The sequence below is a fragment of the Manis pentadactyla genome, chromosome 4, assembly GCF_030020395.1.
Source record: "Manis pentadactyla isolate mManPen7 chromosome 4, mManPen7.hap1, whole genome shotgun sequence".
Classification (NCBI taxonomy): Eukaryota; Metazoa; Chordata; class Mammalia; order Pholidota; family Manidae; genus Manis; species Manis pentadactyla.
The window spans coordinates 97,055,759-97,070,533 of record NC_080022.1 but is presented as its reverse complement, the minus strand read 5'-3'; the positions used below and the strand labels follow the sequence as shown (position 1 = coordinate 97,070,533).

General features: G+C 37.7%; 1 protein-coding gene across 5 annotated transcripts in view; it reads left to right on the top strand.

Moving 5' to 3' along the window:
- LRIG2 (leucine rich repeats and immunoglobulin like domains 2) overlaps positions 1-14,775 on the top strand; it is a 77,776-nt gene that overhangs the window by 41,398 nt on the left and 21,603 nt on the right. For all 5 annotated transcript variants that reach the window (XM_036923415.2, XM_057500526.1, XM_036923417.2 and 2 more), the window contains 6 exons: positions 1,293-1,367; positions 1,530-1,664; positions 2,211-2,354; positions 2,470-2,613; positions 3,103-3,246; positions 3,452-3,595. In XM_036923415.2, the coding sequence (XP_036779310.2) occupies positions 1,293-1,367; positions 1,530-1,664; positions 2,211-2,354; positions 2,470-2,613; positions 3,103-3,246; positions 3,452-3,595 (786 nt within the window). The remainder of the gene's footprint in view (positions 1-1,292; positions 1,368-1,529; positions 1,665-2,210; positions 2,355-2,469; positions 2,614-3,102; positions 3,247-3,451; positions 3,596-14,775) is intronic.

Genomic DNA, 14,775 nt, shown 5'->3' with positions numbered 1-14,775 from the left:
GTTTGTGATTTCAAGTTGCAAACTATAGAAATATTATTCTACTAATTTAGGGCCAAAAGTAAGATTTTTTCCCCTCTCTTCAGAGTTAAACATGCTCTGTTTTGGCCAAAGTTTCAGCCAGTGAAACTCTCTGTTGTGTAAACAGTTTTTGTCTTTACTTGTCTAAGATGGAAGCATCATGTCTCTTAAGTAGATTTATATGAAATACAGTATTTTTAGTGTCATCTCTAATGTGGTTAATATAATTCAGTTTTTCTACATCATTGAAGTATTTCTTTAATACTGAGGTATATTATTTTTTGGAGGGAATTTTCTAAAATATTAATATCAGTTATTGCATTGTGACATTTCCAGAGGTACAACTGTTGGTATTGCCTCTATGCTAAACACCCCCAGAATACTCTATTTTTCTTTTTGATATCTTGCTGACAGGGATTACTTGTTTGTGTGCTGTCATTGTCTCTGCATTCTCTCTTTACGTACCCCAAACCAATTGCTTCTGATCTGTTGAGGACTAAAAAAACAATCGACCAGTTTATTAACTGAAAGATTAGGCATTGAGGAAAGGCCTGATCAATGGGAAGTATATGAACTTTATTACATAGACTAACTTTGGTTGGTTTCTTGGAGGCCTTTTGCTTCTGGTTTCTTTTCTGCATTCTAGATTGTTTGAAAACCCAGGTTAAATGAAATGTGATTGTATTAAATTGCTTTTAAAACATTGGGGACAATCTGTTTAAAGACCTGCTAGGATTGGATATCATGTCATTTGTAAAATGAATCATAGTTTCCATCTCTGGATGGCCAAATTAATTTCATCTGTGATCTCAAGCAAACTTGCCCTAACTTTGAATAACTTAAAAAATATGTATGTGTATATATATGTATGTGTATGTATGCATGTGTATTTTTAGAATTTACTTTATAATTTATAAATACATATATGAAGATATAGGTAGGTTCATTTATTATTCCTTCTTTGTTTAAGGACTCAAATTAGCCAATAAACTTAACTGTTAAACAACCTTGCTGCGATTAAAAATATTTAATGTGCAAAATATTTCCCAGCCTTTCTAATACTGGTATCAATCATAGATCTATGCCATGAAAAACTTTTCTTATTAAAATCTCTTAATTTCTCAGTATAATACATTTTATCTAACTCATTCTGAGTCACAGGCTTTTTTCAAATTTGGCACCTATCCTAAAGAATGTGTATTAGCCAGAAACGAGAATTCAAGTGGTGACATTTCCCTCACTAAACTTTTAAATCTATTTTTCTCCTTGCCCAGGAAAATGAATTATAATGAGCTAACAGAAATCCCTTATTTTGGAGATCCAACCTCTAATATTACTCTACTCTCATTGTAAGTAAATAAGATTTCAGGTATTTTACTTAAATTATGAATAATACACAGTTTTTTTGTTTTTGCTGTGGGTACCCTTATTGTTGATCCTAGTTGTATACCATCCTTGTGCCCTGGAGTGGATCATGGACAAACAGCTTCAATATAATCTTTGTTTTGTAGAGTCCATAATGTAATCCCAGAAATAAATGCAGAGGCTTTTCAGTTTTACCCTGCTCTCGAGAGTTTAGACCTCAGCTCAAATATAATATCAGAAGTCAAGACATCTTCATTTCCTCGAATGCAGCTTAAATACCTGTAAGTAAAATAGAGTTTAAACTAGATTTAAAGTATGTGTTTTTTATTCATTGATACTTATCTTTCCAGAAATGTCTGTTATGTGATTTTGATCATGCTTATGTGAAACAAACTTGGGGTCAGGTTTTAGGTTTTTAGGATTTTTTTGCTTGTTTTTTTTCCTCCTCTTAAAGAGTGCACTGTTGTCAGAACACATTGTTAAATATCCAGAGTAATTTTTGAGATTTAATTCTGGATTGTATTTTACTAGCAGTTTGCAAAAGGTAAATAGGAACATTTAAATGGCATACCCTTTATAATAATGATAGTAATTAGTATATGTGCTAGTGTTTTACACTTTACAAAGCATATTCACACATACTGTTTCAACCCAAATGAAGTAGGTATTATTTGTAATTTGTAGTTGAAAAAACAAAGCACTTAAATGATTTGTAGTTATATACAGTTGCTAAGAATAGAACGGGGGCTCAGTCATAGATTTCGGCAGCTTTCCGGTGGTAGAATTTTTGTTTCACTAAATTTTTGTTATTGTCTTGTTCACTTTAGGAATTTAAGTAATAATAGAATAGCCACCTTGGAGGCTGGTTGCTTTGATAATTTATCGAGTTCCTTACTAGTGGTAAAGTTAAACCGGAACAAAATTAGCATGATTCCACCCAAGATCTTCAAGCTACCTCACCTCCAATTCTTGTGAGTAATTAAGTAGATGGATTAGAAGATCGTTTTTCTTAGTATCTTTTTTCTTTTAATTATTATTAGAGCAAATCAGCAAACCAGTTTTCTGACTTAAAACTTTTTGTTAAAGGGAACTTAAAAGAAACAGGATTAAAGTTGTAGAAGGTCTAACCTTCCAAGGGCTTGACTCCTTAAGATCTTTGAAGATGCAGCGGAATGGAATCAGCACACTTAAGGATGGAGCTTTTTTTGGCTTGGATAACATGGAAGAATTGTAAGTACTATGAACTGGAATTGGAGTTTATTAGAAGGAGTCTGACTGGGACTTTTCAGAGCCAAATGGCTAGGATTGTTGCTTTAATATACCAAGGACATTAGTTCTCGCTGCCTTCTCTGATGTGAAATAAGTGTATACAAAACTCTGTAAACTGTTTATCTAACTGGTATTTTTGTCATCATTCTTAAAAACATTTCATCTTAAACATTTATATTCTCTTAATTTTTTGGCTGATAAAAATTATCAGAATTTATCTAGAAAAGTATACTATACCTCTCAGTGTGTTGATTTTAAAGATTTGTTATTTTATTTAGTCTTACTACCTTCTAGCACTAAATCTTAACTAAGATAAATATTTGTTGAGTAGAATTGTTGGTTCACTTGGGTGGAGCAAAGGTATGTGCTTCTCTGAGTAAGGCTTACTGAAGATTTTTAGAATCTTCTCATAGCAAACATATTTTCTCCTTTCTTTCTTTAATTCTGCAGAGAACTAGAGCATAACAACCTTACAGAAGTCAACAAGGGGTGGTTGTATGGTTTGCGAATGTTACAGCAGCTGTATATGAGCCAGAATGCTGTTGAAAGAATCAGCCCTGATGCATGGGAGTTCTGCCAAAGACTCTCTGAACTGTAAGTGCGGGATGGCATTTCAGTGGGGGCTGTGAGACTAGAGCAAGTTGGAGTAAATCATTCCCTCGGCCAGTAATGAGATATAACATCCAATTTTATTAGAAGTTTGTTGAGAGCTTTAAATTTATCATGTAAATGGAATAAGAATGTGAGAGTTGAACTAAAATGCAATGAATTCCTTACCTTCCATGCGTCCTGTTTTCAGTGATTTGTCCTATAACCAGTTGACCCGCTTGGATGAATCTGCCTTTGTGGGTCTGAGCTTACTGGAGAGATTGAATTTAGGGGACAACAGAGTCACTCATATTGCTGATGGTGTGTTCAGGTTTCTTTCTAATCTTCAGACACTGTAAGTACATCTGTCCTTTTTTTGCTAATTTTTTTTAAAACAGTTAAAATAATCAATGTGCAAATTTATGTATGTTAATATCTTGCAGTTCTGTCAGGGTAAGACAGTCTTGTCTCTGTGTCCATACAAAAAGCATAATTACCTCTGAAGTTCAGTTTGTACTTTAATTGAGTTAATTAGCTAAACAACAAAGCATCTCTTACTGTGTCAGTTACTGTGGAATAAAGCACAGTTGCTAGTGTCCAGAAAGCACATTTTCCTGTTCCTCTGACCTTGAACTACCAGTAGTGTACCAGAATTACTATGTCTTATTCAAAAGGACGCAGGATGTGTAGTGGGAGCGTGTGGATAAAGTGAAGGTTCCTGTGGCCAGGATTCTCCTCTGACCCTGGTTGGCTAGCTTACTACACACGTGTGGACAATACATTGTTATTAACTATAAAGAGCCCTGCCCAGTGCTCTGGGCGACAGAGTGGCAGGGCTGCAGGGCTACAAGAGAGCAGAGACAAGACTGGAGTGGCGGCAGCACCGAGGACAGAGACTGAGACGGCTGCAGGGGTAGAGAGGCCCAGAGGCAGAGAACTGCTTGCTGCATGCAAACTTGCTCTCAGTGGATGGGATCCTAGTGATTAACCTGCCACCATGGGAATAAAGTTGGGTATAACCCTTTCATCCCAAGAATATTCCACTGTCATTTCTTTGGTCTCATTGAATCCGTAGTGAACTTGCCCAGGACTGAAACCCATTGGCAAGACGGAGCGGCTCTGGCCAGAAACCTGTTCACTGATACTAATTTGCAGCATATCTTCGGACAGAAAAAATTACTGAGCTGTGTTAGGTGCTTTCAGAATCAGGATATTACTGCTCTTTTTCACATCAGGAGTCTGATATTCAGGAGATTAAAATGATTTGTTTGAGGTCACATACCTTGTAAATGTTGGGGCCAAGATTCAAACCCAAGTTTGTTTGATACTAAATGTCATGTACTTTTTACCATACTGCCAGATGAACAAATCACTTAGCCTTTCCTGGGTGTCATTTTGGTGGACTTTTTGTCCAATGAAGGATGGACATAGGATTACATGGCTCCTAAAGCCAATTTCACCTCTAAAATTCTATGGTTCTGGAAGTTGAATGTTTTACCCTGATCATGGAATATAATTCAATGAAGAGGTATTTTAATGAAATATAGTAATCTCAAGCATAGAGCAGAATAAGAGAAAAAGAGTAATTAGAATTTGTAGATTCTTAAGGTTTCTGAATAGGGGATTTTTTGCTCATCAGGTTCAGAGTTGATAAATGGTCTCAAAATATGCAGGCTCCCAACTTTTGGACCTAGCCATCAATGAGAAAGTGTGATAATTTTGTGAAGGTGTGTATAAATGCATGAGTGTGTGTGTGTGTGTGTTTTTTTTAACTTAATGAGGTAGTCTTCCTTCAATTAAAAGTGATTCCCCCCATACCTTTTCTACATTATTTCTAGTGAAACTAGATCAGTGAAAACTCAGAAACTTAGATCATTTGCAGCTGCAGCCTTTTGGCCAGTCAGGGGATGGTGAACAGATTCTTTGAGGATACCACTGATTATTAATTTGAGTACAGGCATACCTTGTAATATTATGGGTTTGGTTTGAGACCACCACAATAAAATGAATATTGCAATAAAGCAAGCTAAATGGATTTTTTGGTTTCCTAGGGCATATAAAAGTTCTGTTTACATTATACTATAGTCTGTTCAATGTGCAATAACATTATGTCTCAAGAAACACTGTACATGGGTGAATTAAAAAACACTCAATTGCTAAAAATTCTAATCATTATCTGAGCTTTCAGTGAGTCATAATGTTTTGGCTGGTGGAGGGCTCTTGCCTCTGTTGATGGCTGCTTACTGATCAGTTGGTGCTTGCTGAAGGTTGGGGTGCCTGTGGCCATTTCTTAAAATAAGACAACAGTGAAGTTTGCTGCAGCAGTTGACTTCTCCTATCACACCAATTTCTCTGTAGCATGTGATGCTGTTTGATAGCATTTTACCCATAGTAGAACCTTTCAAAATTGGAGTCAATCCTCTCAAAACTTGCCATTGCTTTATCAACTATGTTTAGGTAGTATTCTAAATCCTTTGTTGTCATATCTTCACAGCATCTTCACTAGGAGTAGATTCCATCTCAAGAAACCCACTTTATTTTCTCATCCATAAGAAGCAACTCCTCGTCCTTTCACATTTAATCATGAGATTGCACAACTTCAGCCATATTTTCAGGCTCCACTTCCAATTCTAGTTCTTTTGCTATTTCCACCACATTTGCATTTTCAGTTTCTTCCTCCACTGAAGCCTTGAGGGTTGGAATCAACTTCTTCCAGATTCCTGTTCATGTTGATATTTTGACCTCCCATAAATCATGAATGTTCTGAATGGTATCTAGAATGGTAAATCCTTTTCAGAAGGTTTTCACTTTACTTTGCCCAGATCCATCAGAGGAATCATTGTCTTTAGCCATAGCCTTACAAAATCAATTTCTTCATATAATAAGACTTCAAAGTTAAAATGACTCCTTGATCCGTGGCCTGCAGAGTGGATTTTGTGTTAGCAGGCATGAAAACAAAATAATCTCTTTGTTTATGTCCATCAGAGCTCTTGGGTGCATTGTCAGTGAGCAGTAAAATTTTGAAAGGAATCCTTTTCTCTAAGTAGTAGGTCTAAACAGTGGGCTTCAAATATTCAGCATAACTCTTATGGGCCCTAGGATTTTTGGAATGGCAAATAAGCATTGGCTTCAACTTAAAGTCACTATATTAGCCTCTAATCAAAGAGTCTGCCTGTCCTTTGAAGCCAGACATTGACTTCTCTCTTAACTGTGAAAGCCCTAGATGGCATCTTCTTCCAATACAAGGCTGTTTTGTCTACCCTGAAAATCTGTTGTGTAGCACAGCTACCTTCATTAATCTCAACTAGATCTTCTGGATAACTTGCTGCAGCTCCTACATCAGCACTTGCTGCTTTACTTGCACTTTGATGTTATGGGGATGGCTTCTAAAACCCCATGAACCAACCTCTGCTGGCTCCAAACTTTTCTTCTACAGCTTCCTCACTTCTCTCAGCCTTCACAGAATTGAAGAGAGTTAGGGCCTTGCTCTGGATTGGGCTTTGGCTTAAGGGAATGTTGTGGTTGGTTTGATCTATCCAGACCACTCAAACTTTCTCCATATCCGCAATAAGGCTGTTATGCTGCTTATTATTCTTGTGTTCACTTGGAGTAACACTTTCAATTTCCTTGAAAAACTTATTTGCATTCACAGCTTTGCTAACTGTTTGGTGCAAGAGGCCTAACTTCTGTGGTCTCTCAGCTTTCAACATGCCTTTCTCACTAAGCTTAATCATTTCTAACTTTTGATATAAAGTGGGACAGGTGGACTCTTCTTTCACCTAACCACTTAATGGCCATTGTAGGGTTATTAATTGGCCTGATTTCAATATTGTTGTGTATCAGAGAATAGGAAAGCCTGAGGAGAAGGAGAGAGACGGGTAGAACCGGTGTGTGAGTAGTCAGAATGCACGCAACATTTATCAAGTTCATTGTCTTACATGGTTGTGGTTCATGGTGCCCCAGAACAATTCCAGTAGTAATACTAAAGATCACTGATCACAGATCACCATAACAAATATTATAATAAAGACAAGGTTGAAATATTGAGAGAATTACCAAAATGTAATACAGAGACACAATATAAGCAAATGCTGTTGGAAAAATGATGCCGATAGACTTGCTTGTTGCAGGGTTATCACAAAGCCTCAATTTGTAAAAAAGAAAAAATAGTACCTGTGAAGTGCAATAAAACAAGGTATGCTCACATTAAAGTTTAGGAAAGTAATTGTAGGGGTAAATGATTGTCTAATGCCACAGAGACAGGTAAGGTAGGATTAGGATCATATCTGAGAAATTGTGTCTTTAGTCCAACAGTCTTGCCTGAGTAGATGCACTTCTTACTCACGTTGGTTAGTGAGCTCTATTCATGCTGTACTGCAGAGGGTTGGGGGTAGCCGGAACAGTTGAGCCGTCAGTCTCAGTGTTTATTTCTTAGTAGGATAAAATGAGCTTTGTTAGCATTCACATCAAGTAAAGATGTAGCTGAATGGAAAGAATGATCTGTCTCCTTTTTTCTTATAAAGGAAAAAGCTTTGTACTTTATTATGAGACTACTTAAGGAAGCAAAAGTGAATAAATATCTTTAACTGGTGTTTCTTTCATCAGGACATAGTGTGCTGCGATTGCATTTCCTCTGAGAATGGAACAGTGGATTTTAAAAGATCCATACTTACCCTTTTAAAGAAAACAGAGTCATCACTCTAGCACATGGCTATACCATTCTTGCTTCCCAGCGGATGTGTTTAATTGCTGATGAACTGTGAAGTTCTGTATTGACATTACTCTGTCAGCCATTTTAGGTTTAAGGGCCCAGGGGGAGGCTTGGGTCACCCAGAAACCCCATTAGCCTGAAGTGAGATTTGTAAGCCACACCCCCTGCATCTTGAAATCCTCCTGCTTTTTGCAGGAGCATGACAGTAATTTTTTTTTTTTTTTTTTTTTAATAATTATTTTTTATTGAAGGGTAGTTGACACACAGTATTACATTACATGAGTTTCAAGTGTACAACACAGTGGTAGAACATTTATATACATAATTCTAGGTTCCAGCTATCACCCTACCAGGCTGTTACAATATCTTGACTATATTCCTTATGCTATACATTACATCCCGGTTACTAATTTATTTTACCATTGGAAGTCCGTCCTTTTTTTTTTGTGAGGGCATCTCTCATATTTATTGATCAAATGGTTGTTAACGACAATAAAATTCTGTATAGGGGAGTCAATGCTCAATGCACAATCATTATTCCACCCCAAGCCTAATTTTTGTCAGTCTCCAATCTTCTGAGGCATAACAAACAAGTTTTTACATGTAGAACAAATTCTTACATAATGAATAAGTTACATAGTGAACAGTACAAGGGCAGTCATCACAGAAACTTTCGGTTTTGCTCATGCATTATGAACTATAAACAGTCAGTTCAAATATGAATACTCATTTGGTTTTTATACTTGATTTATATGTGGATACCACATATCTCTCTTTATTATTATTATTTTTAATAAAATGCTGAAGTGGTAGGTAGATACAAGATAAAGGTAGAAAACATAGTTTAGTGTTGTAAGAGAGCACATGTAGATGATCAGGTGTGTGCCTGTAGACTATGTGTTAATCCAAGCTAGACCAGGGCAATAAAACATCCACGTATGCAGAAGATTTCTCTCAGAACGGGGGGGTGAGGTTCTAAGCCTCACCTCTGTTGATCCCCAATTTCTCACCTGATGGCCCCCCTGCGACTGTGCCTGTCTTAGGTTGTTCCTCCCTTGAGGAATCTTACCCGTCTCTGGCTAACCAGTCATCTTCCGGGGCCATACAGGGAAATGTGAAGTTGGTAAGTGAGAGAGAAGCCTTATTGTTTGAAAAAGTTAGCTTTTTACTTCTTTGCATATTTATGCCCTGTGGCTTCTATGCCCAGCATTTGTCTTGAGGTATCTTTACCACTTGGAAGAATTATGATACTCGGTAAATTTGATATGAGGCACGAATTCTATTTAAGGGTTGTAATTAGGAAGGAAGAAGAAAAGCTATAGAAGTAGCAGGTGGAAGAAAACATGGGAAGATTGATTATTTCTTTGATATATCTTCTTGTAGAGTAACTTCAGCATGTATAGGTTTTAAGCTACTACTTAAATTGCACACACACATTAACATAATAGGAGTATAGTTACATAACCAAAGCATATCTGTAATTACCAGCCATCTGCAGTGAAACCAAGAAAACCAGTTAGGCACCTTAGGCATTTGTGAAAACTTATCTATGATATGGTGGATATTGTCCAACTGAACTTGAACAGTCTGAGAGAAATCAGACAAATTAAAACAACCCATTCCTGGGGACTGTTCACGTGCCATATGTTCTTTTAACAATAAATAGTTTGTAGTTGTAAGACTTTGGAGCGCTACAATTTGCACTTCTCCAAATTCTTGGTTGAGTTCCAACAGTATAGATCCAGTCCAATTTTGTTGTTTTACTGTATGCACAGGCCAGCTTAGATATCTCCTTCCTCATTCCCATGGCAGGTCCAGGAACTGGTGGGATGAGTGCATCTACAGCTGTAGCAGTGCGTGGATCTTTGTTGGGGTTTTTTGATGATCATCTTCTGGCATGAGTCTTCCAGAGGGTGCAGATGTTGGAAGTTCTTTTTCATATCGTATCTTAGTTCATTTTCGGGGTAGCCCAATTAGGCTTTGATCCTCTGTATAAACACAAACAGACCCTTTGCCTACACTTTTATATGCCCTTTATACCCTTGTGTAGAACTCGTTGGAGGTTACCACACAGGAACTGCCCTTTTTTTTTTTTTTTTTTTTTTTTTTGCTATCACTAATCTACACTTACATGACGAATATTATGTTTACTAGGCTCTCCCCTATACCAGGTCTCCCCTATAAACCCCTTTACAGTCACTGTCCATCAGCATAGCAAAATGTTGTAGAATCACTACTTGCCTTCTCTGTGTTGTACAGCCCTCCCTTTTCTCCTACCCCCCCATGCATGTTAATCTTAATACCCCCCTACTTCTCCCCCCCTTATCCCTCCCTACCCACCCATCCTCCCCAGTCCCTTTCCCTTTGGTACCTGTTAGTCCATTCTTGAGTTCTGTGATTCTGCTGCTGTTTTGTTCCTTCAGTTTTTCCTTTGTTCTTATATTCCACAGATAAGTGAAATCATTTGGTATTTCTCTTTCTCCGCTTGGCTTGTTTCACTGAGCATAATACCCTCCAGCTCCATCCATGTTGCTGCAAATGATTGGATTTGCCCTTTTCTTATAGCTGAGTAGTATTCCATTGTGTATATGTACCACATCTTCTTTATCCATTCATCTATTGATGGACATTTAGGTTGCTTCCAATTCTTGGCTATTGTAAATAGTGCTGCAATAAACATAGGGGTGCATCTGTCTTTCTCAAACTTGATTGCTGCATTCTTAGGGTAAATTCCTAGGAGTGCAATTCCTGGGTCAAATGGTAAGTCTGTTTTGAGCATTTTGATGTACCTCCATACTGCTTTCCACAATGGTTGAACTAACTTACATTCCCACCAGCAGTGTAGGAGGGTTCCCCTTTCTCCACAGCCTCGCCAACATTTGTTGTTGTTTGTCTTTTGGATGGCAGCCATCCTTACTGGTGTGAGGTGATACCTCATTGTAGTTTTAATTTGCATTTCTCTGATAATTAGCGATGTGGAGCATCTTTTCATGTGTCTGTTGGCCATCTGTATTTCTTTTTTGGAGAACTGTCTGTTCAGTTCCTCTGCCCATTTTTTAATTGGGTTATTTGTTTTTTGTTTGTTGAGGCGTGAGAGCTCCTTATATATTCTGGACGTCAAGCCTTTATCGGATGTGTCATTTTCAAATATATTCTCCCATACTGTAGGGATCCTTCTTGTTCTATTGATGGTGTCTTTTGCTGTACAGAAGCTTTTCAGCTTAATATAGTCCCACTTACTCATTTTTGCTGTTGTTTTCCTTGCCCGGGGAGATATGTTCAAGAAGAGGTCACTCATGTTTATGTCTAAGAGGTTTTCGCCTATGTTTTCTTCCAGGAGTTTAATGGTTTCATGGCTTACGTTCAGGTCTTTGATCCACTTTGAGTTTACTTTTGTATATGGGGTCAGACAATGGTCCAGTTTCATTCTCCTACATGTAGCTGTCCAGTTTTGCCAGCACCACCTGTTGAAGAGACTGTCATTTCGCCATTGTATGTCCATGGCTCCTTTATCAAATATTAATTGACCATATATGTCTGGGTTAATGTCTGGATTCTCTAGTCTGTTCCATTGGTCTGTGGCTCTGCTCTTGTGCCAGTACCAAATTGTCTTGATTACTATGGCTTTATAGTAGAGCTTGAAGTTGGGGAGTGAGATCCCCCCTACTTTATTCTTCTTTCTCAGGATTGCTTTGGCTATTCGGGGTCTTTGGTGTTTCCATATGAATTTTTGAATTATTTGTTCCAGTTCATTGAAGAATGTTGCTGGTAGTTTCATAGGGATTGCATCAAATCTGTATATTGCTTTGGGCAGGATGGCCATTTTGACGATATTAATTCTTCCTAGCCACGAGCATGGGATGAGTTTCCATCTATTAGTGTCCCCTTTAATTTCTCTTAAGAGTGACTTGTAGTTTTCAGAGTATAAGTCTTTCACTTCTTTGGTTAGGTTTATTCCTAGGTATTTTATTTTTTTTGATGCAATTGTGAATGGAGTTGTTTTCCTGATTTCTCTCTCTGTTGGTTCATTGTTAGTATATAGGAAAGCCACAGATTTCTGTGTGTTGATTTTGTATCCTGCAACTTTGCTGTATTCCGATATCAGTTCTAGTAGTTTTGGGGTGGAGTCTTTAGGGTTTTTTATGTACAGTATCATGTCATCTGCAAATAGTGACAGTTTAACTTCTTCTTTACCAATCTGGATTCCTTGTATTTCTTTATTTTGTCTGATTGCCGTGGCTAGGACCTCCAGTACTATGTTAAATAACAGTGGAGAGAGTGGGCATCCCTGTCTAGTTCCCGATCTCAGAGGAAATGCTTTCAGCTTCTCGCTGTTCAATATAATGTTGGCTGTGGGTTTATCATAGATGGCCTTTATTATGTTGAGGTACTTGCCCTCTATTCCCATTTTGCTGAGAGTTTTTAACATGAATGGATGTTGAACTTTGTCAAATGCTTTTTCAGCATCTATTGAGATGATCATGTGGTTTTTGTCTTTCTTTTTGTTGATGTGGTGGATGATGTTGATGGACTTTCGAATGTTGTACCATCCTTGCATCCCTGGAATGAATCCCACTTGGTCATGGTGTATGATCCTTTTGATGTATTTTTGAATTCGGTTTGCTAATATTTTGTTGAGTATTTTTGCATCTACGTTCATCAGGGATATTGGTCTGTAGTTTTCTTTTTTGGTGGGGTCTTTGCCTGGTTTTGGTATTAGGGTGATGTTAGCTTCATAGAATGAGTTTGGGAGTATCCCCTCCTCCTCTATTTTTTGGAAGACTTTAAGGAGAATGGGTATTATGTCTTCCCTGTATGTCTGATAAAATTCCGAGGTAAATCCATCTGGCCCGGGGGTTTTGTTCTTTGGTAGTTTTTTGATTACCTCTTCAATTTCATTGCTGGTAATTGGTCTGTTTAGATTTTCTGTTTCTTCCTGGGTCAATCTTGGAAGGTTATATTTTTCTAGGAAGTTGTCCATTTCTCCTAGGTTTCCCAGCTTGTTAGCATATAGGTTTTCATAGTATTCTCCAATAATTCTTTGCATTTCCGTGGGGTCCGTCGTGATTTTTCCTTTCTCGTTTCTGATACTGTTGATTTGTGTTGACTCTCTTTTCTTCTTAATAAGTCTGGCTAGAGGCTTATCTATTTTGTTTATTTTCTCGAAGAACCAGCTCTTGGTTTCATTGATTTTTGCTATTGTTTTATTCTTCTCAATTTTATTTATTTCTTCTCTGATCTTTATTATGTCCCTCCTTCTGCTGACCTTAGGCCTCATCTGTTCTTCTTTTTCCAATTTCGATAATTGTGACATTAGACCATTCATTTGGGATTGCTCTTCCTTTTTTAAATATGCTTGGATTGCTATATACTTTCCTCTTAAGACTGCTTTTGCTGTGTCCCACAGAAGTTGGGGCTTAGTGTTGTTGTTGTCATTTGTTTCCATATATTGCTGGATCTCCATTTTGATTTGGTCATTGATCCATTGATTATTTAGGAGCATGTTGTTAATCCTCCATGTGTTCGTGAGCCTCTTTGCTTTCTTTGTACAGTTTATTTCTAGTTTTATGCCTTTGTGGTCTGAAAAGTTGGTTGGTAGGATTTCAATCTTTTGGAATTTTCTGAGGCTCTTTTTGTGGCCTAGTATGTGGTCTATTCTGGAGAATGTTCCATGTGCACTTGAGAAGAATGTATATCCCGCTGCTTTTGGATGTAGAGTTCTATAGATGTCTATTAGGTCCATCTGCTCTACTGTGTTGTTCAGTGCTTCCGTGTCCTTACTTATTTTCTGCCCAGTGGATCTATCCTTTGGGGTGAGTGGTGTGTTGAAGTCTCCTAGAATGAATGCATTGCAGTCTATATCCCCCTTTAGTTCTGTTAGTATTTGTTTCACATATGCTGGTGCTCCTGTGTTGGGTGCATATATATTTAGAATGGTTATATCCTCTTGTTTGACTGAGCCCTTTATCATTATGTAGTGTCCTTCTTTATCTCTTGTTACTTTCTTTGTTTTGAAGTCTATTTTGTCTGATATTAGTACTGCAACCCCTGCTTTCTTCTCACTGTTGTTTGCTTGAAATATGTTTTTCCATCCCTTGACTTTTAGTCTGTACATGTCTTTGGGTTTGAGGTGAGTTTCTTGTAAGCAGCATATAGATGGGTCTTGCTTTTTTATCCATTCTGTTACTCTGTGTCTTTTGATTGGTGCATTCAACCCATTAACATTTAGGGTGACTATTGAAAGATATGTACTTATTGCCATTGCAGGCTTTAAATTCGTGGTTACCAAAGGTTCAAGGTTAGCCTCTTTAGTATCTTACTGCCTAACTTAGCTCGCTTATTGAGCTGTTATATACACTGTCTGGAGATTCTTTTCTTCTCTCCCTTCTTGTTCCTCCTCCTCGATTCTTCATATGTTGGGTGTTTTGTGCTGTGCTCCTTCTAGGAGTGCTCCCATCTAGAGCAGTCCCTGTAAGATGTTCTGTAGAGGTGGTTTGTGGAAAGCAAATTCCCTCAGCTTTTGTTTGTCTGGGAATTGTTTAATCCCACCGTCATATTTGAATGATAGTCGTGCTGGATACAGTATCCTTGGTTCAAGGCCCTTCTGTTTCATTGTATTAAATATATCATGCCATTCTCTTCTGGCCTGTAGGGTTTCTGTTGAGAAATCTGACGTTAGCCTGATGGGTTTCCCTTTATAGGTGACCTTTTTCTCTCTAGCTGCCTTTAACACTCTTTCCTTGTCCTTGATCTTTGCCATTTTAATTATTATGTGTCTTGGTGTTGCCCTTCTTGGATCCTTTCTGTTGGGGGTTCTGTGTATT